The sequence below is a fragment of the Megalops cyprinoides genome, chromosome 1, assembly GCF_013368585.1.
Source record: "Megalops cyprinoides isolate fMegCyp1 chromosome 1, fMegCyp1.pri, whole genome shotgun sequence".
In the NCBI taxonomy this organism is placed as follows: domain Eukaryota; kingdom Metazoa; phylum Chordata; class Actinopteri; order Elopiformes; family Megalopidae; genus Megalops; species Megalops cyprinoides.
This window is the reverse complement of record NC_050583.1, coordinates 71226419-71245659: the sequence shown is the minus strand read 5'-3', so window position 1 is coordinate 71245659 and position 19241 is coordinate 71226419. Positions and strand designations below refer to the sequence as shown.

Below are 19241 nucleotides of genomic sequence, written 5' to 3'. Positions count from 1 at the left end.
GTTTAAAAGGTACAAGTGTACGATGGCAAAAGTAAAAAAAAAAGAAAAAAAAAAAAAAAAGGAAAGAGGTACAGTATGTGAGTGTGATTAGTCGCACTTCTGAATGGGTATGTGTGTATGTATGAGATCCCAGTGGCTATTTAGTTAGTAAACCTAATTATGAGGTTCTTCACATTGTCAGTGATGAAGAGCCAGATTATAGGATTATTAAAGTGAGCTGTGCTTAGGATACCTTAGTATAGTTTTTCAAGCAGAAGGCACATCATATACTCTTTTGACCACTGTAGAGGAGGGCAGTTTGATTTCCAGTTAGTAGAATAAAGGTAGTTGTCAGACAAGTGCTATTGCGTCTACTTGATTGGTGGTGATGTTGTTGACTGTCAAGGGCATACCATAAATAAAAGTTTAAAATTGGGTTAGGGAAAATGCTTCAAAGAGGACCAAAAATCACCCAGAAACAGGTGTGACTAGCATGTGTCCCAGTGTTGGAGGGGATAAACAGTAACCTGTGTTAGTATAGAATTTGGCCAGCCTGTCCCTGGAAATGTGAAGACTGTAAAGGAATTTAAATTGGAGAAGTCCATGCCTTATGCAGATGAAAGAAGAATGGATCTGTTCTATACCAATGTAGTGTGGAATAATTGTACCATGGTCCTGCTCCGTGTTATGAATAATGCTGAAAAATGTTGTGTAATTGAGAAATCTGGTAATGGTTGTCATCCAGATATTCCTCAATTGGGCCTTTTAGAGGGAGGAGTAGAAATGAAATAAAATTGCACTCGCAAAACTGCAGGCCTGTAAGTATTTTTAAAAAAGTGCAACTTAAGTTAAATTGGTATTAAGAACATCAAATAGCAGAAACATACAGTGCACAAAAACATCCTTAAAAATCAGGCCATTGCTTTTTTAAACGTGTTATCGATCTGAGATGTCAAAAGAGAGTTAAATAATAAGGGGGGGGGGGGGCGAAAGAAACTGAATTTTCAGGGTATCCTGGACTACAGGATGTACTGGATGGATGGAGGCGTAATGGTAAAGCAGAGCTGAGGCTTCAGTGTAATTCCATGGAGGACCAGGAGTTACAATCCAGGAACCATTTCTATCATGAAATGATGATACCCAGTATGCTAATCTAACAGTTTTAAATGATTTGGCTAGATGAATTGGTATTATTTGGAATAAACATAGAAACTTTGGTAACACGTTTGTCTGTAGAGAATCAATCTGACCTAGTCAGTCTCCCATCATTTGAGATCCTGCCTGGTCTGCTCAAGCAGGGATTTAAAGTTATGCTTAAATAATGACATAAAGGTGTGTACAGCTTGCACCCTCATGTAAGTAAAGCACTGCTTCCACTTCAAAGGGAAAATTGTATGAAGTCAGTTTTTGCATATCTGTGCTGATAGGTTCATTGGGAAAAAGACTTTTGTGAAATTTAGTATGTAACCAGAAAAAGCCAAATGTTTGTAAGATTTGTAAGATTAGGTGTAGATTTGTCTGCTTCCAAGATATAAAAGAGATTGTAATTTGCATACAGGGATAATTTATGAGCCATGCCACCTGTCCCACTGTCCCCTCCTCCATTCTCAAAACAACACCACGGGGTCAATAGATAAATCACACAGAAGGGGGTTGAGAGGACACCCATGCCTAGTTACTCTGTAAAGGAGTAACAGCATATACTGTGTCAGGAATGTTTTAGGTGATGCAGGCATGTTCAAAGCTGACACGTGACTACTTTACCATGTGTACCTTGCCACTTAAAGGGATCATTCTTTGACCTCCAAAGTAAAGATGGGCCGCCAGGATTTGGGACATGGAAGTGTATGGGATTGCAGTTGACCCCCACTTTGTGTTTTGTTAAAGTACCTACTTGTGTGTTTTCCCTCTCTCTGCCTCTCTCAGCTGAGGATGAAGAGGAGACAATTGCAGCTCAGGAGGTGGTGGAAGGAGAGGCTGATCACTCAGAAGAGCTTGGTGATCTGGCCAGAGAAGGTACACTTGCTTCCTTACTGTGAGACATCAGTTTGGTAACCCCCTTGGGAATATTTCCATGAATTTATCAACACACAAAACATTTCTCAATGATTGCACAGGTGAGACTGACGTTAGACACAATTAAACAGTGACAGGTACAGCAATTAACCTTGAAATGAAATGAAGCTGATGAAGTGAGATCTGTTACCAGCAGGTTTTGAATAGATTTATATAGGGGTCCCTTAGCATTCATATAAACATTTAATTACAAATAAGATGTTGACACAAATCATTAGTTTTGCGGACAGGTGAAGGATCTCCTTACCGTTTCCTTCCCCCTTTCCCAATCTGACATGAAATTGGTGTAGCTGTGGCTCATGAGTTGTCAGAGTCCAGTAAATGTCCATGAGCCACAACTCCTTCCTAGGCATTAGCAGCTCCACTGTGGGTCCCACCAAGCACACAACCAGTGGACATCAGGAAATCATCCCTCGTGCCATACAAACCACTAACATCCTAGAATGAAGGGGGAAGTGGAAAGAGGTGGTTGTTTTTTTTTCACAGTATAAAAAAACACTTTAATCTATGGCATTTACCAAATGCCATAGATTAAAGTGAAAAAAAATTAGATGATGAAAAAATTAGATGTTTGATGAAACTAGAAGCCGGCTACTCGACTGTAAAAATGCTAATTTAATTCTAAAATTAATAGTTATTAATTTCAGTAATGTCAGCAGCTAACCTCTGAGGACACCCCCTTAGCTTACATAGGCACTGAAGAAGTCAGGCTGGTTCTGAATATAAATTATGTAACTAGCTAACTTAAACTTAAACTTTAAAAAGTCCCATTTTACTGCTGTACACAACAGGGCTGATTTTTGTTTTATGGAGTAGCTGACATGTCATTTAGCCATAGCTGCGGCCACCTACTGCTAATTTCTTGGCATTGCATGCCCTGTATTACATGAACAATGAAAATCAGGGTCCAGCTAACCAATTTAGCATTTACAGTAATCTGAAATTTTTGGCTTGGCTACCAAACCCAATGATGCCTGAAGCCCAGTTTTTTTGATGAGTTGCCAGTCTGTGGGTCTTCAAGCACTTAGATGGGAGAATGAGGGTAAAGATATGCTCGCATTAACAGTCATGGTGCATCAGTTTCTTTCAGCAATTAAATTGAAGATTTCAGGAAAAACAAAACTAACAAATGAAAATATTATAGGGCTCAGAACCTCTACAAACTCACTGTGGCCCTGAGCATAATTTGAAGACACCACACTCAGTGATGGCAAACACTGTTTCCTTAGATAACTGCTTGCCTGTAACTTTGCAGTGATGGCAAACACTGTTTCCTTAGATAACTGCTTGCCTGTAACTTTGCAGTGATGGCAAACACTGTTTCCTTAGATAACTGCTTGCCTGTAACTTTGCAGTGATGGCAAACACTGTTTCCTTAGATAACTGCTTGCCTGTAACTTTGCAGTGATGGCAAACACTGTTTCCTTAGATAACTGCTTGCCTGTAACTTTGCAGTGATGGCAAACACTGTTTCCTTAGATAACTGCTTGCCTGTAACTTTGCAGTGATGGCAAACACTGTTTCCTTAGATAACTGCTTGCCTGTAACTTTGCATAACTCCCTGCCCACCTTCTTCTGTCAGTGACTGCTAGCCTCTCTCCTCAGTTGCTGTGTGAGACTCCCCTTCATCACACTCCTGGATGTCATTCTGTTCATTTTAATCTCCCAGTCCTCCAGGTTATTAGGGGTACAGTGTGTGTTCATATTCTTGTCCTAGCAGGTGGTGAAAGGGGTGGCATCCTCAGTGACCCTGTTGTTTTCTGCACAAAATACATGTAAATGTGTAAATACAGCTAATATTCCAACACTTAGTGGGGAGACAGGAAGTTTGGTTTCTCTCAGATGTTTGCCTTGCTGTATTCCTGTGTGTTTTCCTCACTGAATGTGACAAGGCTGAGATATAGGGATAACAGTCAGACATAGTGAGTGTGTTTCATGGCTCAGTCTATATGTATAATTTCAAAAGACTATTCAAAAACAAGAGGAGACCTGTTCCTTTTAAGAGGATACTCATCCTTTTGAAGATGATACATTGTTTCTCTCTTTGTTTTTCAGGTGAAATGACTCTGGAGGAGCTTTTGGAGAAGTACAGAGGAGCATACGCTGAAGATTTTGAAATGCCTTCAGCATCAGTTTCACCCACCAGCTCTGAGGAGGAGTCGGTCTGCTCTGGTGACAGGGACGAGGAGAGTGAGGGAGAGGACAGTGGTGGAGAAGGTAGCAGCTGTTCAGGTATCCCTTTGGTTCCAGGGCACATTTATTTACTTTACAGTAATAATTGTAAGTGCTTACTTTGTTCAGACTTGCACTCTCACTTGTTTTATTTTGTCATACAAACCTAGATTGTTGACAGTAATTTGGCAATTTTAATGAGTGAACATTTCTTACTCATTATTTATATGATGGTTTTCTCTGTCCTTCGGTGACTTTACCCATCCCTTCTCGCATGCTCTTCTTAGGCTCTTCAGCAAATTTAGAAAGTGATGATGAAGGGGGAGAAGGGATGGAGATCCTCCTGAAGGGGGAAGACCGCAGTCCCCCTTGCCCTGCTACCCCACGGCCTAAGAAGGAAATCAGCCACATTGCTGCCACTGCTGAGAGCTTACAGCCCAAGGGCTATACACTGGCCACCACACAGGTAAATTATTGTCAAGGAACTCTGAGTCATGCACCAGGCTTGGACAAACGCTGTAATTTTTTTGTTACACTGATGGCAGTACTATGTCCTGGTAGGTGGCTCCTTACAAGTTTTTCCACTTATTGTGGGGGGTGCTTGAAACGTACTTTCAATGATTGGTCACAGTCAGTCAGTTTCCAGCTGCTATTGGTGATTTATTTTAGAAGCCTCTGGACTGTAACAAGTTACAAAGTGTACTTTTTATTGTTATACTTCTTGTTTTATAAAACTCTTGGTTGTCCGGTTGGTGATGTTCTTTAGAAATGTTGGTTTTTTTCAGGAATGAGGTCATTTTCAGGAATGAGCTACTGTGATGCAAGAAAAATTTCAGACTTGTCTGACAAAGTATCATCATCATCGTCATCATCATTTTTATGTGGGGAAAGGTTAAAAGGAAGGTTAAAGTAGCAGAACAAAAAAAATGCTGTCTGCATATCCTATCGCAGAGCACTACAGGGAAGCAAACTGCAACAGTGAAAGTTTCCTTCTAGTGACAGGCACTGAATTCATACCTAATTAAATCAGAGGAGGGATTAAAACAAATTAAAACTTTTATGACAGAGAGACATATTTGATGCCTACGCTCCAAGCTAGCATTACTCCAGGCGTGAATGAGTAGGTATCTTGTTTAATTGTAATTTTTTAATTTATTGTAAAATTGGCATAGTTTATGTATATTGTTGAAAATTAGAGAAATTGTACATTGTTGTGTTCGATTCCCCCTGCTGCTGTTCATTTTCTTACCTGTTTGTATGGCTGGCATTAAGGCCATCAGCTAATTAGGCAGTAGATGTCTTGTCTATCTAGCCACTCCTTTATGTGTATCTGTCTGCTGCACACAATAACCCTGATGAAGGTTGTTGAGCTGCAATGCGTTGGTCACCAACAATTTATTTTTGAATGTTCTCCCTCTTAAGAAAATTGGTTTCTCAATCCACATGAGTGCCTTGGAACTTTTCTTCTTTGTCACTGCGTCAGTGACCATGTTTGAGTTTTTTTTTTTTTTTTTTAGAATGGAAGCTGTTGACCTAGACCTCTGCTTCATTGTCACAACAAATCTGTCGTTCACCCTCTCTGTCTGTATTTCCATTTTGATTAAATGAAATCCTGTTCCCTTAAAAATAACATTGGTCTTGGTCTATGTACTTATACAGAAAGTTATACACTTGTGTAAGGACCTCCAGGTTTTCATACAGTACCATGATCCCTTCCTTTCTTTCTGCAACCACAATTTTCTAAATCATTAATGTATTCCATCAGTCACTTGTTTCTTGGTCTTGACCAAGCATGTGTACATAGAAGAGGGATTTTCAATGGCAAGAACTCTCTCCTCACTGTCCTCAGTTTGCTCAACGGAGTAAACTTTGGGTGATGAGCAGTTTTTGCAACTGCAGGGTTAGATTTTTCATTTAATTTTTACACCTGCAACAAAAGAACTGAGCCACACAGTTAAGTGCACATATTGGAGTGCTTCAGCATGCTTAGAACTCCTCAGAATGAGCTGTGACACATCTGTCCTGATCCTTTGATGTGCTGCAACAGGTGAAGACACCGATTCCCTTCCTTCTGCATGGCACGCTGCGGGAGTATCAGCACATAGGCCTGGATTGGCTGGTCACAATGTATGAGAAGAAGCTTAATGGCATCCTAGCTGATGAGATGGGGTTGGGAAAAACTATCCAGACCATAGCCCTACTGGCGCACCTTGCCTGTGAGAAAGGTAAGAGGATTTTACACACTGTAAACTCAACAAATGTAGACACACTGAACTGGTATCTGAACAATTCAATAAATGATACTGTGACATGGATAAAGTGCTAGAAGCAAGCTACATGGTTGTTGTGCAGACAGCAGTAGTCTTCCTTTCAGATGTGTTAAAAATTGGAAAGGTTCCTTTTTCAGACAGCACAATAGTACTAACTAAAGGTATGTGTGTTGTTGGAATGTTGTACAAATGACTCCTTCCTGAAGTGATGCCACACTGTCTGCTCTCTTCAGGACACAAGCCCAGATGTGTACTCACACTGGGATATGCAGAGGGTGGGGAAGGGTTTGTTTAAAAAGTTGTTTCTTGTTATTGGTTTATGATTGTTGGTGTCTTTGTTCTCTGTATTTATGGAGAAGACCTCCTAATTTTCCACTGTGTTAAAATACCAGTTTACCAACCTCAGTTTACAAGAAATTGCTGGAACTGATTCCCAAAATCCTAGCAATGATATTTGGGCTAAATTAATGGGAAAAAACATCTCCATGTAGAAGTACAATTGTTCACAGGGATCAGATCATAACACAAAGAGGGATTAATGGTTAACATCTATTAACTGGAAGAATATGTTAGGATGTGGACATGGACAACGTGGATATGAAATATTTACCAGAATGTGTAGGGGAAGCAGATATGTGGAGACCTTTAGTGTTCAAGACCAGACTTGACACCTAGATATGCTCTACAGGCAAAATGAAAAACCTCCTTGGGCTGAATGGCCTGTTCAAGTCATTATGTTCTTGCTGCTTACGGTAGAACTGTTAAACGTAACAAAAGCCAGAGTCTGTGAAATGCCGTCATGGGTGGAACTTTCTTCAGTTATTAAACCTTGAATGTAAGACTTACATGATGGAAATTCGTTGTGGCTTTTGTGCTGCCAAAGCCTATTTTTGTGACCTGTGTACTGTGCGCTACCCTATCCCTAGATAATGGTTTGTTGCTTTGTATGTACACATGCATATGCACCAGTTTAATTGCCTGTGTCTCCTGCCCCTGTCACTGCATTGGTATGTAGATGAGCTAATGAATATTGATTATGTTGAGAAAATGTATAGAGAACCCAGTAGCTTCTCGATCCAAGTGAGCGAAAGACCAAGTCTATTCATCATTCATCTATTCATCATGATGCAAATGCTGTGCTCTAGCGTTTCCCAAACCGCTCCTGGAGGACCCCCTGCCCTGCATGTTTCAGATCTCTCCCTGCTCCAACACAGCTGATTCAAATGATCAAGTCGTTATGAACTCCTGAAGCTGCTTAATAACAAACTGACCATTTAGATCAGCTGTGTTGGAGCAGGGAGAGATCTGAAACATGCAGGACAAGGGGTCCTCCAGGAGAGGTTTGGGAAACGCTGGTGTACTGTGTATAGTTTACTGGCAGACAGGAGGGAAGGGTGTTTCGGTAGCACACTTTGTACTCATTTACTCACTGCCTTTTATTTTGTACGGTCCCTTTGAGTTGAGATAAATATCTGTATACATTTGTTCAGAGAGGGACAAAAAATGCATAGAGTGCTGGGCAACTTTTTTTTTTTCCCCATCCCTGCATGAACAAAACCACGGCAATCTATAAAGCTATTTCAGAAAACTTGGTTCATTTGGTTAGGCTACAGGGCAATGTAGAAGTGGTTTTCATTTTTATTGAGAGAGCAGAGCCTGGATACACAATACATAAGTGTTATGCTGGATTGGCTAGTTAGCTAGCGTAACAAACGGGCTCTTTGACACATTATTGTTTTCTCATGTTAACGCCATAAAGTAGTATTCAAATGCAGGCTCCTTATGTACTTACTACTATTTGTAGTAACCATTAATTTATACATGTACATTCACAGTATAATAACAGTAACTTTGGAAAGTATTCAGACTCCTTCACTTTTTGCGCACTTTGTTGTGTTGTAGACTTAATCTAAAATAGATTAAATGTATTCTTTTGGCCGTTACTCTACACACAATAAGACAGAATGACAAAGCAAAAACATTTTAGAAATTTTTGCAAATTTTTATATACGCAAGAATTCAGACCTTTCATTCAGTACTTTTGTAGAAGCATTTTGGCAGCAATCACAGCTTAGAGCCTTCTTGGATAAGTCTCTACAAACTTTGTGCTCCTGGATTTGGGCAGTTTCAGCTTTAGGAAGTGTCCTGGTGGTTACAAACTTCCATCTCACAATTTTGGGGTCCACTGTGTTTCTGGGAACATTCAAAGCATTAGAAATGGTTATATGCCATCACCCTGATCTATGCCTTGACACAGTTTGATTGCGGAAGTCTATGGAGAGTTTCTTGGACTTCATGGCTTGGTTAATGGTATGGCATGCACTGTGACCTTATATATGCACATGCGTGCCTTTCTCAAACATGTCCAGTCAATGCAGTTTGACACAGGTGGACTCCGGTCAAGTTCTAGAGGCATCTCAAAGATAATCAAAGCAAACAGGATGCATCGGTCTGAATACTTATGTAGAAGAAGTGTTACAGAATCCAGCCAACCAACCACCCAACTTTCCATACAATGCATAGTTCAGAGTAGGCAGTGACAATGAACAAGCTTGCCATTTTGGCAGCAGTAAACACCCCCCCCCCCCCCAAACACTCCAGGTTTAGCATTAATGCTGTGGGGTCCATAAGTTTTGCAAGACATAAGTTAATGAACATCTTGGGTGAAACAGGCTCTCCCTTACATCTGCAGTTAAACATCCCTGCTGGGAAATATGCAGTAAGCTACTCCTGTCCAAAAACCTGATCAACTTTGAAAGACAGTTGTAAATTGGGATCGCTCAAGGGACAAGAAGGGATTACCTGCAAATTTTATGAGTCATGATGCAAAAGGTTGCAGTCATCAAACATGCAAACAGTGTGAAAGGCAGAGTGAATGAGTTGACTGAAGTCCTTGGGAATCATTTAAATTTTATACGGCATGCTCTAAAAAATAACTCTCCTTGTTTTAAATTTGACTGTGTTCTCAATTTCTTTAATTGTTCTTGCGCAGTCCTAATTGTACATCTATTAAATGTCTTTGTTGAATGTCAAGGTACAGTACTTACATAAACATTATTCCTGTTTACATGAAATGTTGAAATGTTTTCTTAAAATTTTCATTAGGAAGAAACTCTCAGAGGGTGAATAAAACGGCATACAACAGAGAATCCCTGATTGAATCCCTGAATGAATTTATATCCTACATTTTTGAATCTAATAATGGCATAGGTTGTTGAGCCAAGCAAAAATTGGTTGTGTGAACATTCCTGCTAACCTTCATGCTGCTGTTCTGAACACAGCAGAAAAAGCAACTGTTTTCAAGATGTAAGCCCCTGCGAATATGTCAGGTGTCTACTTTATTTCATTTTGATATGTTTTTTTCCTTTTAAAACATGAGGGCAGTGTTGCAGTAGCTTATGAGTTTACAGATGCCACCTGGTGGTCATTTTGTACAATGACAACAGTTCACAAGGAAATTCATTACCATATTACCAAATACCAAATTTATCATGGCATGATGCTGTTGCTGTTGCAAGAAACACAAGTTAAACTGGTGCATCTGCATAATTGTTTTAGACAATAAATGAAAAATATAAAGAAGTGCTTGATTTTTAAAAGTGGAGTTTCAAATGAAATGGTAAAATGTTTTCATGCAGTCTTTTATTAAGTCAAAGACAAATAATGTTGTGTAAATGTGAACATGAAATAACTTGAATTACATTCATTATTTTTGAGTGTCTTCATCATTATTGATGGGGTGGTGTCCTACCAGATTGTAGTAGATCATCTTAGAGTAACTGTGACTTCTAGGCCTCTTTCAATTGCTAGTGTGTGGTTATTGAGTCTACGTAGGTCTGTTTTTGCTTTGTCACTTGGATGGTGAAGTGATACTTCTTCAGTATATTTTCTCTGTTATGGCCCGATATCAGTTACGTTTACTTTGACATTTAGTTTCCTTGTTTTAGGATATGAGATGTATTTGAGGGTATGGTATGAAGGCTTGTTATGAGTTAGTTTTAGCCTAGTTTAACGCAGTGATTAAGGACATGCTAAAGACATCCCCTCTTTGAAGAGAGAGATCCAAAAGGAATCTTCACTCGTTAAATAGACATAGACTTTTAATTGTTCTCTTGTATCTGCTTTTGATTGAACAGGGAGTTCTGTGGGCTATTGCTGTTCATCACTGATTCCCCCCCCCCCCCGTGTCTCTCTCAGGTAATTGGGGACCTCATCTGATCATCGTACCCACTAGTGTGATGCTCAACTGGGAGATGGAGTTAAAGCGCTGGTGTCCTAGTTTCAAGATTCTCACTTACTATGGCAGCCAAAAGGAGCGTAAACTCAAGAGACAGGTATTTGTCATTTAGTTTTTAAACCAGTATAGTGATAAAATCGACAAATACAGTAACATGCCAGTGATTACAATATTTAAATTAAGTGATGTCAGCCTGCTGAATCTTGATGTTTCTAATACATTGTGAGACATACCTCTTCAGAAGTATCCAGAACATTGCTTCATCAATTACCAAATCAGATTCCTGTATGTTCTGTAGATATGTCTGTTTCGTCATATCTGAATAATGAAAAATTTAAATCATTTGCCTTTATCATTTTGAATTGTCTGAAACTAATGCAGATGAATTTGATGCAGTTATGATGTCATTCCTACAAGGCTCCTTAAAGATGTTGCTGTTTTGAGTGATATTCTCAAAAAAGCTGGAATTGTATCACCATACTCAAGACAAAACTGAAGTATTAATCTTAGGCCGCAAACATGTACAGTATTACAGCTGCTTCAGTCTAAACCCAGGAACACAAATCGCCACAAAAACAATGGTGTTTTCTTTGATAGTTTATTTGGGATGTTATATGATGTTAAAGCACTATATGACACCCACTGAATGCAGAATTGAATTATTGGTTCCCTATTAACCAGAACGAGCTCATTTAAACCCTGATTAGCCAATAAGGGTCTTATTGCTATCCCTTCTACCCAGCTCAGAATAAAAGGGGAATTCTGCTCTGCCTAGGCATCTAAGCCATGGAACTATGGAACACTCTGTCTGAAATGTTAGAAATGTATAGTCAATCTTTTAAATCTGCAACTTTCTAGTCTGGTTTTTATTTTAATCTCATATAATGTTTCCTGTATTTTCATTACTTATTGTTTTTATCTTGTTTTTATATTTTGCTCTGCACATTTGCACAATCTACATTTGTTTTAGCTTTGATTTTGCAGTCTTAATTCCAGCTTTGTATCTTCATGTGTTTGTGCCTACAACGCCTATTTTTTTTAAGTTATGCTGTGTGAATTTGCTCTAAGACATGTTTGAAAAGTGATGTATTAATACATAATGTTGGTAGTAATTGTAAATCCAAATTAAGGGGGATTAAATTAGGGATACAGAGAGGATGTAGACATTTGCATGATGTGTCAAATTTGCTATCTGTTTCAAATAATTTATTTGCCAACAGGAAATGGTTATTGCAAATGTTGTGCCTCAGATTGTTATGGGCATTAGAAGAAGCAGTAGTTACATTGCAGCCCAAATGAACTCTCTGCCCAAGCAGTCTTCAAAACTGACCTCCAAGCCTTCCCAAACACCAGTCGCCAAACATGCTTTCATCAATCAGTGTTGTCATCTTGTCTTCCTGGATCTTGCTGGGTCTTTAAAAAAAAGTTATCAGTCACCAGTCCGTAATTCACTGTAGTTCAAAAGCATATCCTCAGTTGCTTCCTATCCAGCTGTAAAAATGGATAAAAAATAAGATATGCTAGTCCTTCAGGATACAGGCAACTACTAAACAAATTCCGTAATTATGCCTGAGCACCTAAAACATTTGTGTTTAGATAGTGGGCAACTTGCAACTTCAAAGAGAGTCCATGAAAGCTGGACTCTGGAGGGTTATTATATCAGGTTCAAATGAAGTTTTCCACTTCTCTTCTATAGAGGGTGTGTGCGTGTGGCTTGTGCTCTCTTTCTCCCATTTATTTTTGTGCCAACTTTTCAGGACGTCCGCTTGTCTTGTCATTTTGGTCAGGGAAGCATCTGTGAAACAGTGCTTTTCTTGTCTTTTTCAAACACTCTGTCCCTAAACTCAGATGCTGGTATGGTGGATGTGTGCATTTGCAAGCAGCCTCTTGTGTGTTTGAAGTGTTACCCTCAATTATGAAACCAGAGGAGGGTGGAGAGGCATGCTTGTTACTAGTGTGCACTTACTAGTCTACATTCAGCCTCCACACCTGTGATACACAGAACTTTTTGTTTTACATGCCTTGGGTTGATCCAGGCCAGTTTAGAATGTTCAGATTTTGAGTGACTTTGAGTGTCTCTGAAGGAAGGAAATGGGTAGGCACTTGTAGGTCTTTGAATTGTGCAATAAACATGGATTGATATGGTGGTGTGCAAATGCATTGAAATGTGAGTTAGTGTGACAGAATGTGAGAATGTGTGAAAACTGAGCTAGTCCAGAGGGTTTACAAATGGCACACAAAATGCTCCTTCCATCCTCTTTGGGTACCTTGTACTCACTGTTGGTGCCCCAGGAGTGTTGTTTAACCGTAATTAAGTTTCTAGATGAGTGTTACACCTGTAAATACCTGTATTGTTTGTCTGAAAATGGCAGGTAGTGTCTGTGAGTGAGAGGGTATGCCTGTATGCAATAAGGAAAACCCTGACAGCATAACGCTATGACAGCATAACTAAGAACTGGGAGGCAGAGAGTCGTCATAGTCATGAGGCTGTCATCACAGCTGGAATGACTAAGTATGGAGTTACCATGCTGTGGTATAGAACGGCATCTGTGGCTTATGTCAGTCCTTCAAGTCACACCCCTCAACTAAAGGATATGCTGAAAAGGTAAGTTTTAATCCCTGATGAAAGACTGAGTGTCTGAGTGAACATAAGCAAGTAGACTTTCATAAGAGAAGAGCTATATAGTAGAAGGATGGACCACCTGCAGTGCTTTGTGCTGCTCTTGGAATAACTAGATAACCAGCGTTTTGTGTGTAGTGGGTAATACGAAATACATATATTTCGTATAACCCATCATATACGAGATAGAGGGCAAGCCCAGTTAAGTCCTTAAAACTAAGGAAATATATCTGCTAGTCAGTTAAGAATTTAATAGATGGCCAGTGAAGGGAAGCTAACAAGACATAAGAGAGCTTTATTGTCATTGTTCAGGACAACGAAATTAGTTATTCCCTGGTGTCAGTGCTGTGACAACGTATAATACGAATTAAAAACAATAAATATAAAAAATGCAAGATGTGTGATGTATAGAATATGAAGAGTACTATGGAACATAAATAAATAGTAACAGTATTAAAGTGTACTTTAAAAGAGAAGTACTTCTAGCTGTTACGTGTGAAACGGAGATTTACAGTATGTTGTTGCACGTGCCCACATTATTGTATAACATTGTACTGTATTAAGGTGCAATGTACATGGTCCATAGTATTGCACAAGAGGAAGGTTTGCATTGAATCGCATATAATACTGACATTTTTGCACATGTACATCGTTGCTGTCACTTCTATAGGAGGTGGAGTGGGGGGGGTGTGTTGAGCTGCATCACAGCTCTGGGGAAAAAGCTGTTCTTCAGTCTGGTTGTGCCAGCTGAAATACTTGTGAATCTCTTGCCAGATGGGAGGAGATTGAACAGGTGGTTGCCTGGGGTGAGTCAAGTCCCTGATAATGTTGTGTGCCCACCGCAGACAGCGTAAGCTGTAGATGGTCTCAATGTCTAGGACTTGTGTCCCTATGATGTCCTGTGCAGTCCTAATTACTTGTTGTAGTGTTCTCTGGTAGTTTCTGTTGGAACTGGCATACCATACAGTTACACAGTATGTCAGTGTGCTTTCTGTGGCACACCTGTAAAAGTTCACCAGTAGCTTCTGGGGCAGATTTGCTCTCTCCAGTTTCCTGAGGTAGTACAGGCGCTGCTGTGTTTTCCTTACTGTTGCAGAGGTGTTGGTGGTCCAAGAGAGGTCCTCTGTTATGCTTACTCCCAAGAACTTAAAACTGGAGACTCTTTCCACAGCTTCTCCATTTATGGTTAGTGGTGCCTGTTCATTCCTCCAGTTTTCCTGAAATCGATGATCAATTCTTTGGTCGTCTTGACATTGAGTGAGAGGGTGGTTTTGTTGCACCACCCCACCAGGTTCTGCACCTCCTCTCTGCAAGCCGATTCATTGTTGTTTGAGGTTAACCCAATCACTGTGGTGTCATCTGCAAACTTGATGATGGTGTTGGATGCATGAGCAGGTGTGCAGTCATGGGTGAAGAGGGCATAGAGGAGTGGGCTCAGTAAATATCCTTGGGGTACTCCGGTGTTCAGGATCAGGGTGGATGATGAGCATTTGCCTAGTCTGACTGTCTGGGGGCGGTCTGTTAGGAAGTCCCAGATCCAGTTGCAAACTGGTGTATTGAGACCCAGATTGTGTAGTTTGGAATGCAGTTTATTGGGAATTATGGTGTTGAATGCAGAACTGCAGTCGGTAAAAAGCAGTCTGGTGTAGATGTCCTTGTGTTCCAGGTGGTCCAGCACGGTGTGGATGGTAATGGAGATGGCATCCTCAGTTGACCTGTTTGCCTTGTTGGCAAACTGGTGCTGGTCCAGCGTAGCGGGGATGACACTCCTGATGTGGGTCATCACAAGTCTGTCCAGGCACTTTGCGACTACAGGGGTGAGTGCGACAGGCCTGTAGTCGTTCAGGTTTGTCTCTGCTGACTGCTTGGGTTTTGGGATTATGGTGGATGTTTTGAAGCATTTGGGGACCACAGCAAGGGACAGAGAGAGGTTAAAGATGTCAGCAAGGACCTCTGCCAGCTGACAGGCGCAGTCTCTGAGGACCCTCCCAGCAATGCCGTCTGGTCCAGCTGCTCTGCGTGCATTGACACTGGGGAGGGTCCACCTCACTACTTGTGTGCTCAGCGTCGGTGCTATTTCTACATTGGTAGGGTCTTCACCACTGGTGCTTTGTTGTCTCTGTCAAACCGAGTGAAGAAGCTATTAAGCTTCTGTGCCAGTGCAGCGTCGCTGGATGAAGGGCAGGTGTTCTTCCCTTTGTAGTCTGTGATGGACCGGATTCCTTCCCATATGTATCGGGGGTTGGTGGTGTTACTGAAATGTTCCTCAATCTGTTGTCTGTATCTGTGCTTGACAGTCTTGATGGCCCTCTTGAGGTTTGACCTAGCTTCACTATATGCTGCAGTGTCACCGGATCTAAATGTGGCATCCCGTGCTTTTAGCAGGTTTCGGGCCTCGTTGTCCACAGCTTCTGGTTTGGGAATACTCTGATGTTGTTAGTGATGGTGACCTGGTCTACGCAGTATTTTATGTAAGACATCACCGTGAAGGCATATTCCTCTAAGTCAAATCCTGAGCCACACCTAGCTTGGTGTGCAAACTGGCTCCAGTCTGTACACTCGAAATAGTCCTGCAATTGTGAGACAGATCCCTCAGGCCATACCTGTATTGATCTGAAGGCTGGCTTTGTCTTCTTTATTAATAGCCTGTAAGCTGGGGTCAGGAACAGAGACAGATGGTCAGATAGTCCCAGGTGGGGGCACGGTTGTGCCCTGCATGCGCCTGTGATGTTGGTATAAACCTGGTCCAATGTGTTACTGCCCCTGGTGGGGCATTTCACATTTTGCCTGAATTTTGGGAGGACTGACTTTAGATTGGCGTGGTTGAAGTCTCCAGCAACAATGAATACCCCATCGGAGTGATCCGATAACTGTTTACCGATGACGTCACACAGTTGTGCTAGCACTTGTTTAGCGTGGAGGAATGTAGACTGCCAGGATGTAGACAATGGTGAATTCCCTCTGTAGATGAAAAGGCCTGCACTTCAGCATTAGATATTCTACCTCGGGAGAGCAGTGTCTGTCAGTAATGGCAGTGTTCATGCACCAAGAATTGTTCACGAAAATGCAAAGGCCACCGCCTAGTTTCTTACCGGAATCCTCTGTTCTGTTGGCCCAGTAGACTGTGCAATCTGCTAGCTCAGCATAACAGTGGGGTTATGTGCTCAGGTTTTATTGTTCCGGTTAGAATGTTAGCAGTTGCATTTTGAACCAGATGGAGACCTTTTAGAGATGTTTGCACAACCAGATCAGAGTAAGGAAAATATTAACTATAATACTGACAGCCATTTTCCACAGCTAATGAGAAGCAACCCTGGAGATGTTTGTTTATAAAGATTCCAAGTGAGAGGCCTGGGTCAATTGTTGAAACTAGATCTTTTATGATAGTAATGTAAACCAGTTAGATACCATCTAGATTTAAGACACATTTAACTTGGACAATTTTCTTCTCAGGGACTTTGGGCCAACTACCTCATTCCTACCTCATTCTTGTGCAAGTTTTGGAGGCGCTTGTTAATTGTGCAGGTCTCTAAGATTGACTGTCTGACAGTTGAGCATTGTCTGGGTAGCAGTGGAAGTTAATGCCATGTTTACAAATAACTTTATCAGGAGGTAGTATATATAAGGAGAAAAGCAGGGGTCCAACCACTGAGGGCTTGAGGGGTCCTTTTGTGAAGAAATGGTCCTAGGAGCTCCTCAATACAGTCATTTATAGCATTCAAAGAATAATAATATAGTATTTCGTAATAATAGTATTTCGTATCTGGTATCAGAGAACAGACTTGATAAGGGGAAGGTAATGAGAGGTCAGGTTTATGAGGCACGATAAAATATGGCAGATAAAAGCTAGAAATATACAGGGGTAAGACCAGGCAAAGTGTAAGACTGTGGTAGTGCATGGGTCCATTTATATTTTGAGCAAAGCCAATGAAGGTATAAAAGGTCTAGTCTAAGAATCGCTCTTGTTATCCATGTGAATATTGAAATCCCCTCTCACTGTCATATCTGACAATGGGGCGGTAGGGTAGCATAGTGGTTAAGGAGCAAGACTCTGAACTGAAAGGTTCCCGGTTCAGTTCCCTGCTGGGGCACTGCTGCTGTACCCTTGGGCAAGGTACTTAACCTACAATTGCCTTAGTAAATATCTGGCTGTAGATATGGATACAGGATAGCACTGCTGGATAACATAATGGATAACCTTGCGAAAAACTGTAACGGATGTAAGTCGCTTTGGATAAGTGAACAATAGGGAGGATAAACTGTTGCACAGCTGTTTATCAGGATGTGCAAACATTAGTAGAAGTGCTTCAAGTGAAATAAAAATTTATCCGGATTTTAAGGTAGTGCTCAGGCTATAGCAGAGGTTTTCAACCTTTTTGGGGCTAAGACGCATCAAAGGTCAAACCAGAACATCAAGGCACACCAGCTTAAAGTTGGTTATCAATTATGAAGAGTGTCACACATATTATGATAGGCTATAATATCATTAGTGAGATTTGACCCCTATTGCACTTCAGCAGACTGTCAAATAATTATCAGACAGATAGTTAAATCAGACAGGCAATTGTATAATTTATTAAAAATGCATTGAAGTGCATCGGACACAGTTAGGCATCATGAACAGCAACACACTAAACTAAAATAAAACAAAGCATTACTCCATTAACCCTTTCGCACATACGATCACACCAGTGTGATTTGCCATTTAGCGTGTATGCTAAAACCGGTGCGATTAGAACACTAGATTGGAAAAATTCTAGCTAATTTTAGCTTTGAGGAAACGGCGATTTAACGCCAAAAAATATAGCAAATGCTAACTGAAAACTATGAGAAGCTTAATAACGCTAATGAAACGTAATGTAACATGTAACACGCACGCTATATAGCATAAAAGTTACGTGCGAAATGGTTAATAGCACAATATAAAACATCAGTCCTTTCACAGAGTATAAGTGCACACACACACCTATATAAAAACGCATCCTCAAAATTCCACTTCACACTTCACTTTGCCTCACGGCACACCGGTTGAGAATCACTGGTCTATAGTCATGTATAGCAACAACACCACCTCTTCAACCAGTCCAAATAGTGGATGAATAGGTCGTTACAGGACAATTTGAAACAAAAAAGGAAATTATTTAGAAAGTACAAGTTGGAGAGCTCTGAGAGTAATAAGGTTGAATGCAGTAATATGCAAGCTCAAAAGCTCAAAGCTCAAGCTCATCGAACAAGGATAGTTAAGGATGAGAAGAGGTAGAGGTAAGGATGGAGTTATGGTTTATGATAACAAAGCTATTGGTCATACCCTAAACAGTTACTTTGTGGAGAGTTTCACTAGTGAAGTGTTTTCACATATGCCTTCAGGTGCAATCAGTTCTCAGAGACTTACGGAGAAAATTGATTTAAATGATGCAGAAGTACTAGATAAACTCCAAAACATAAAACAAATAAGGCAGCAGGCCCCGATGGAATATATCTAAGAGTTCTCAGGGAACTAGCGAAAGTGGTTTGCAAGCCTCTGACAGTTATTTTTAAGCAATCTCTTAACACTGGAGAAATGCCAGATGACTGGAAACATGGCAGTGTAGTGTCTATCTAAAGGAAAGGAGACCGGACTGATCCAGGAAACAGTAGGCTAGTAATGTTACTTAGCATTAGCAGCTAGGTAGCAGTTTAGGCACATATCAACGGATCCCCAGTAACAGTAATAGCGAAGAGTTTTACCTCGAAACTAGCCAAGACGGTCGGTGACTGTTATAGTGCTGGATGACACGTGCAATAATAACATTGAGAAAGTCGTGAATTTTGCATGTAAGTCTACGGGAACCAAAGCTACTTTCTGCCACCAGCCCCCTGTGTGACGACACGGAAGTATTGGTCTATT

General features: G+C 40.7%; 1 protein-coding gene across 1 annotated transcript in view; it reads left to right on the top strand.

The window, feature by feature from the left end:
• The window catches only part of LOC118782870 (Snf2-related CREBBP activator protein), a 94971-nt gene that overhangs the window by 31415 nt on the left and 44315 nt on the right, over positions 1 to 19241 (top strand). The window contains exons 10-14 of the mRNA XM_036536479.1: positions 1906 to 1995; positions 4111 to 4287; positions 4515 to 4693; positions 6275 to 6452; positions 10695 to 10831. Coding sequence (XP_036392372.1) covers positions 1906 to 1995; positions 4111 to 4287; positions 4515 to 4693; positions 6275 to 6452; positions 10695 to 10831 — 761 coding nt within the window. The remainder of the gene's footprint in view (positions 1 to 1905; positions 1996 to 4110; positions 4288 to 4514; positions 4694 to 6274; positions 6453 to 10694; positions 10832 to 19241) is intronic.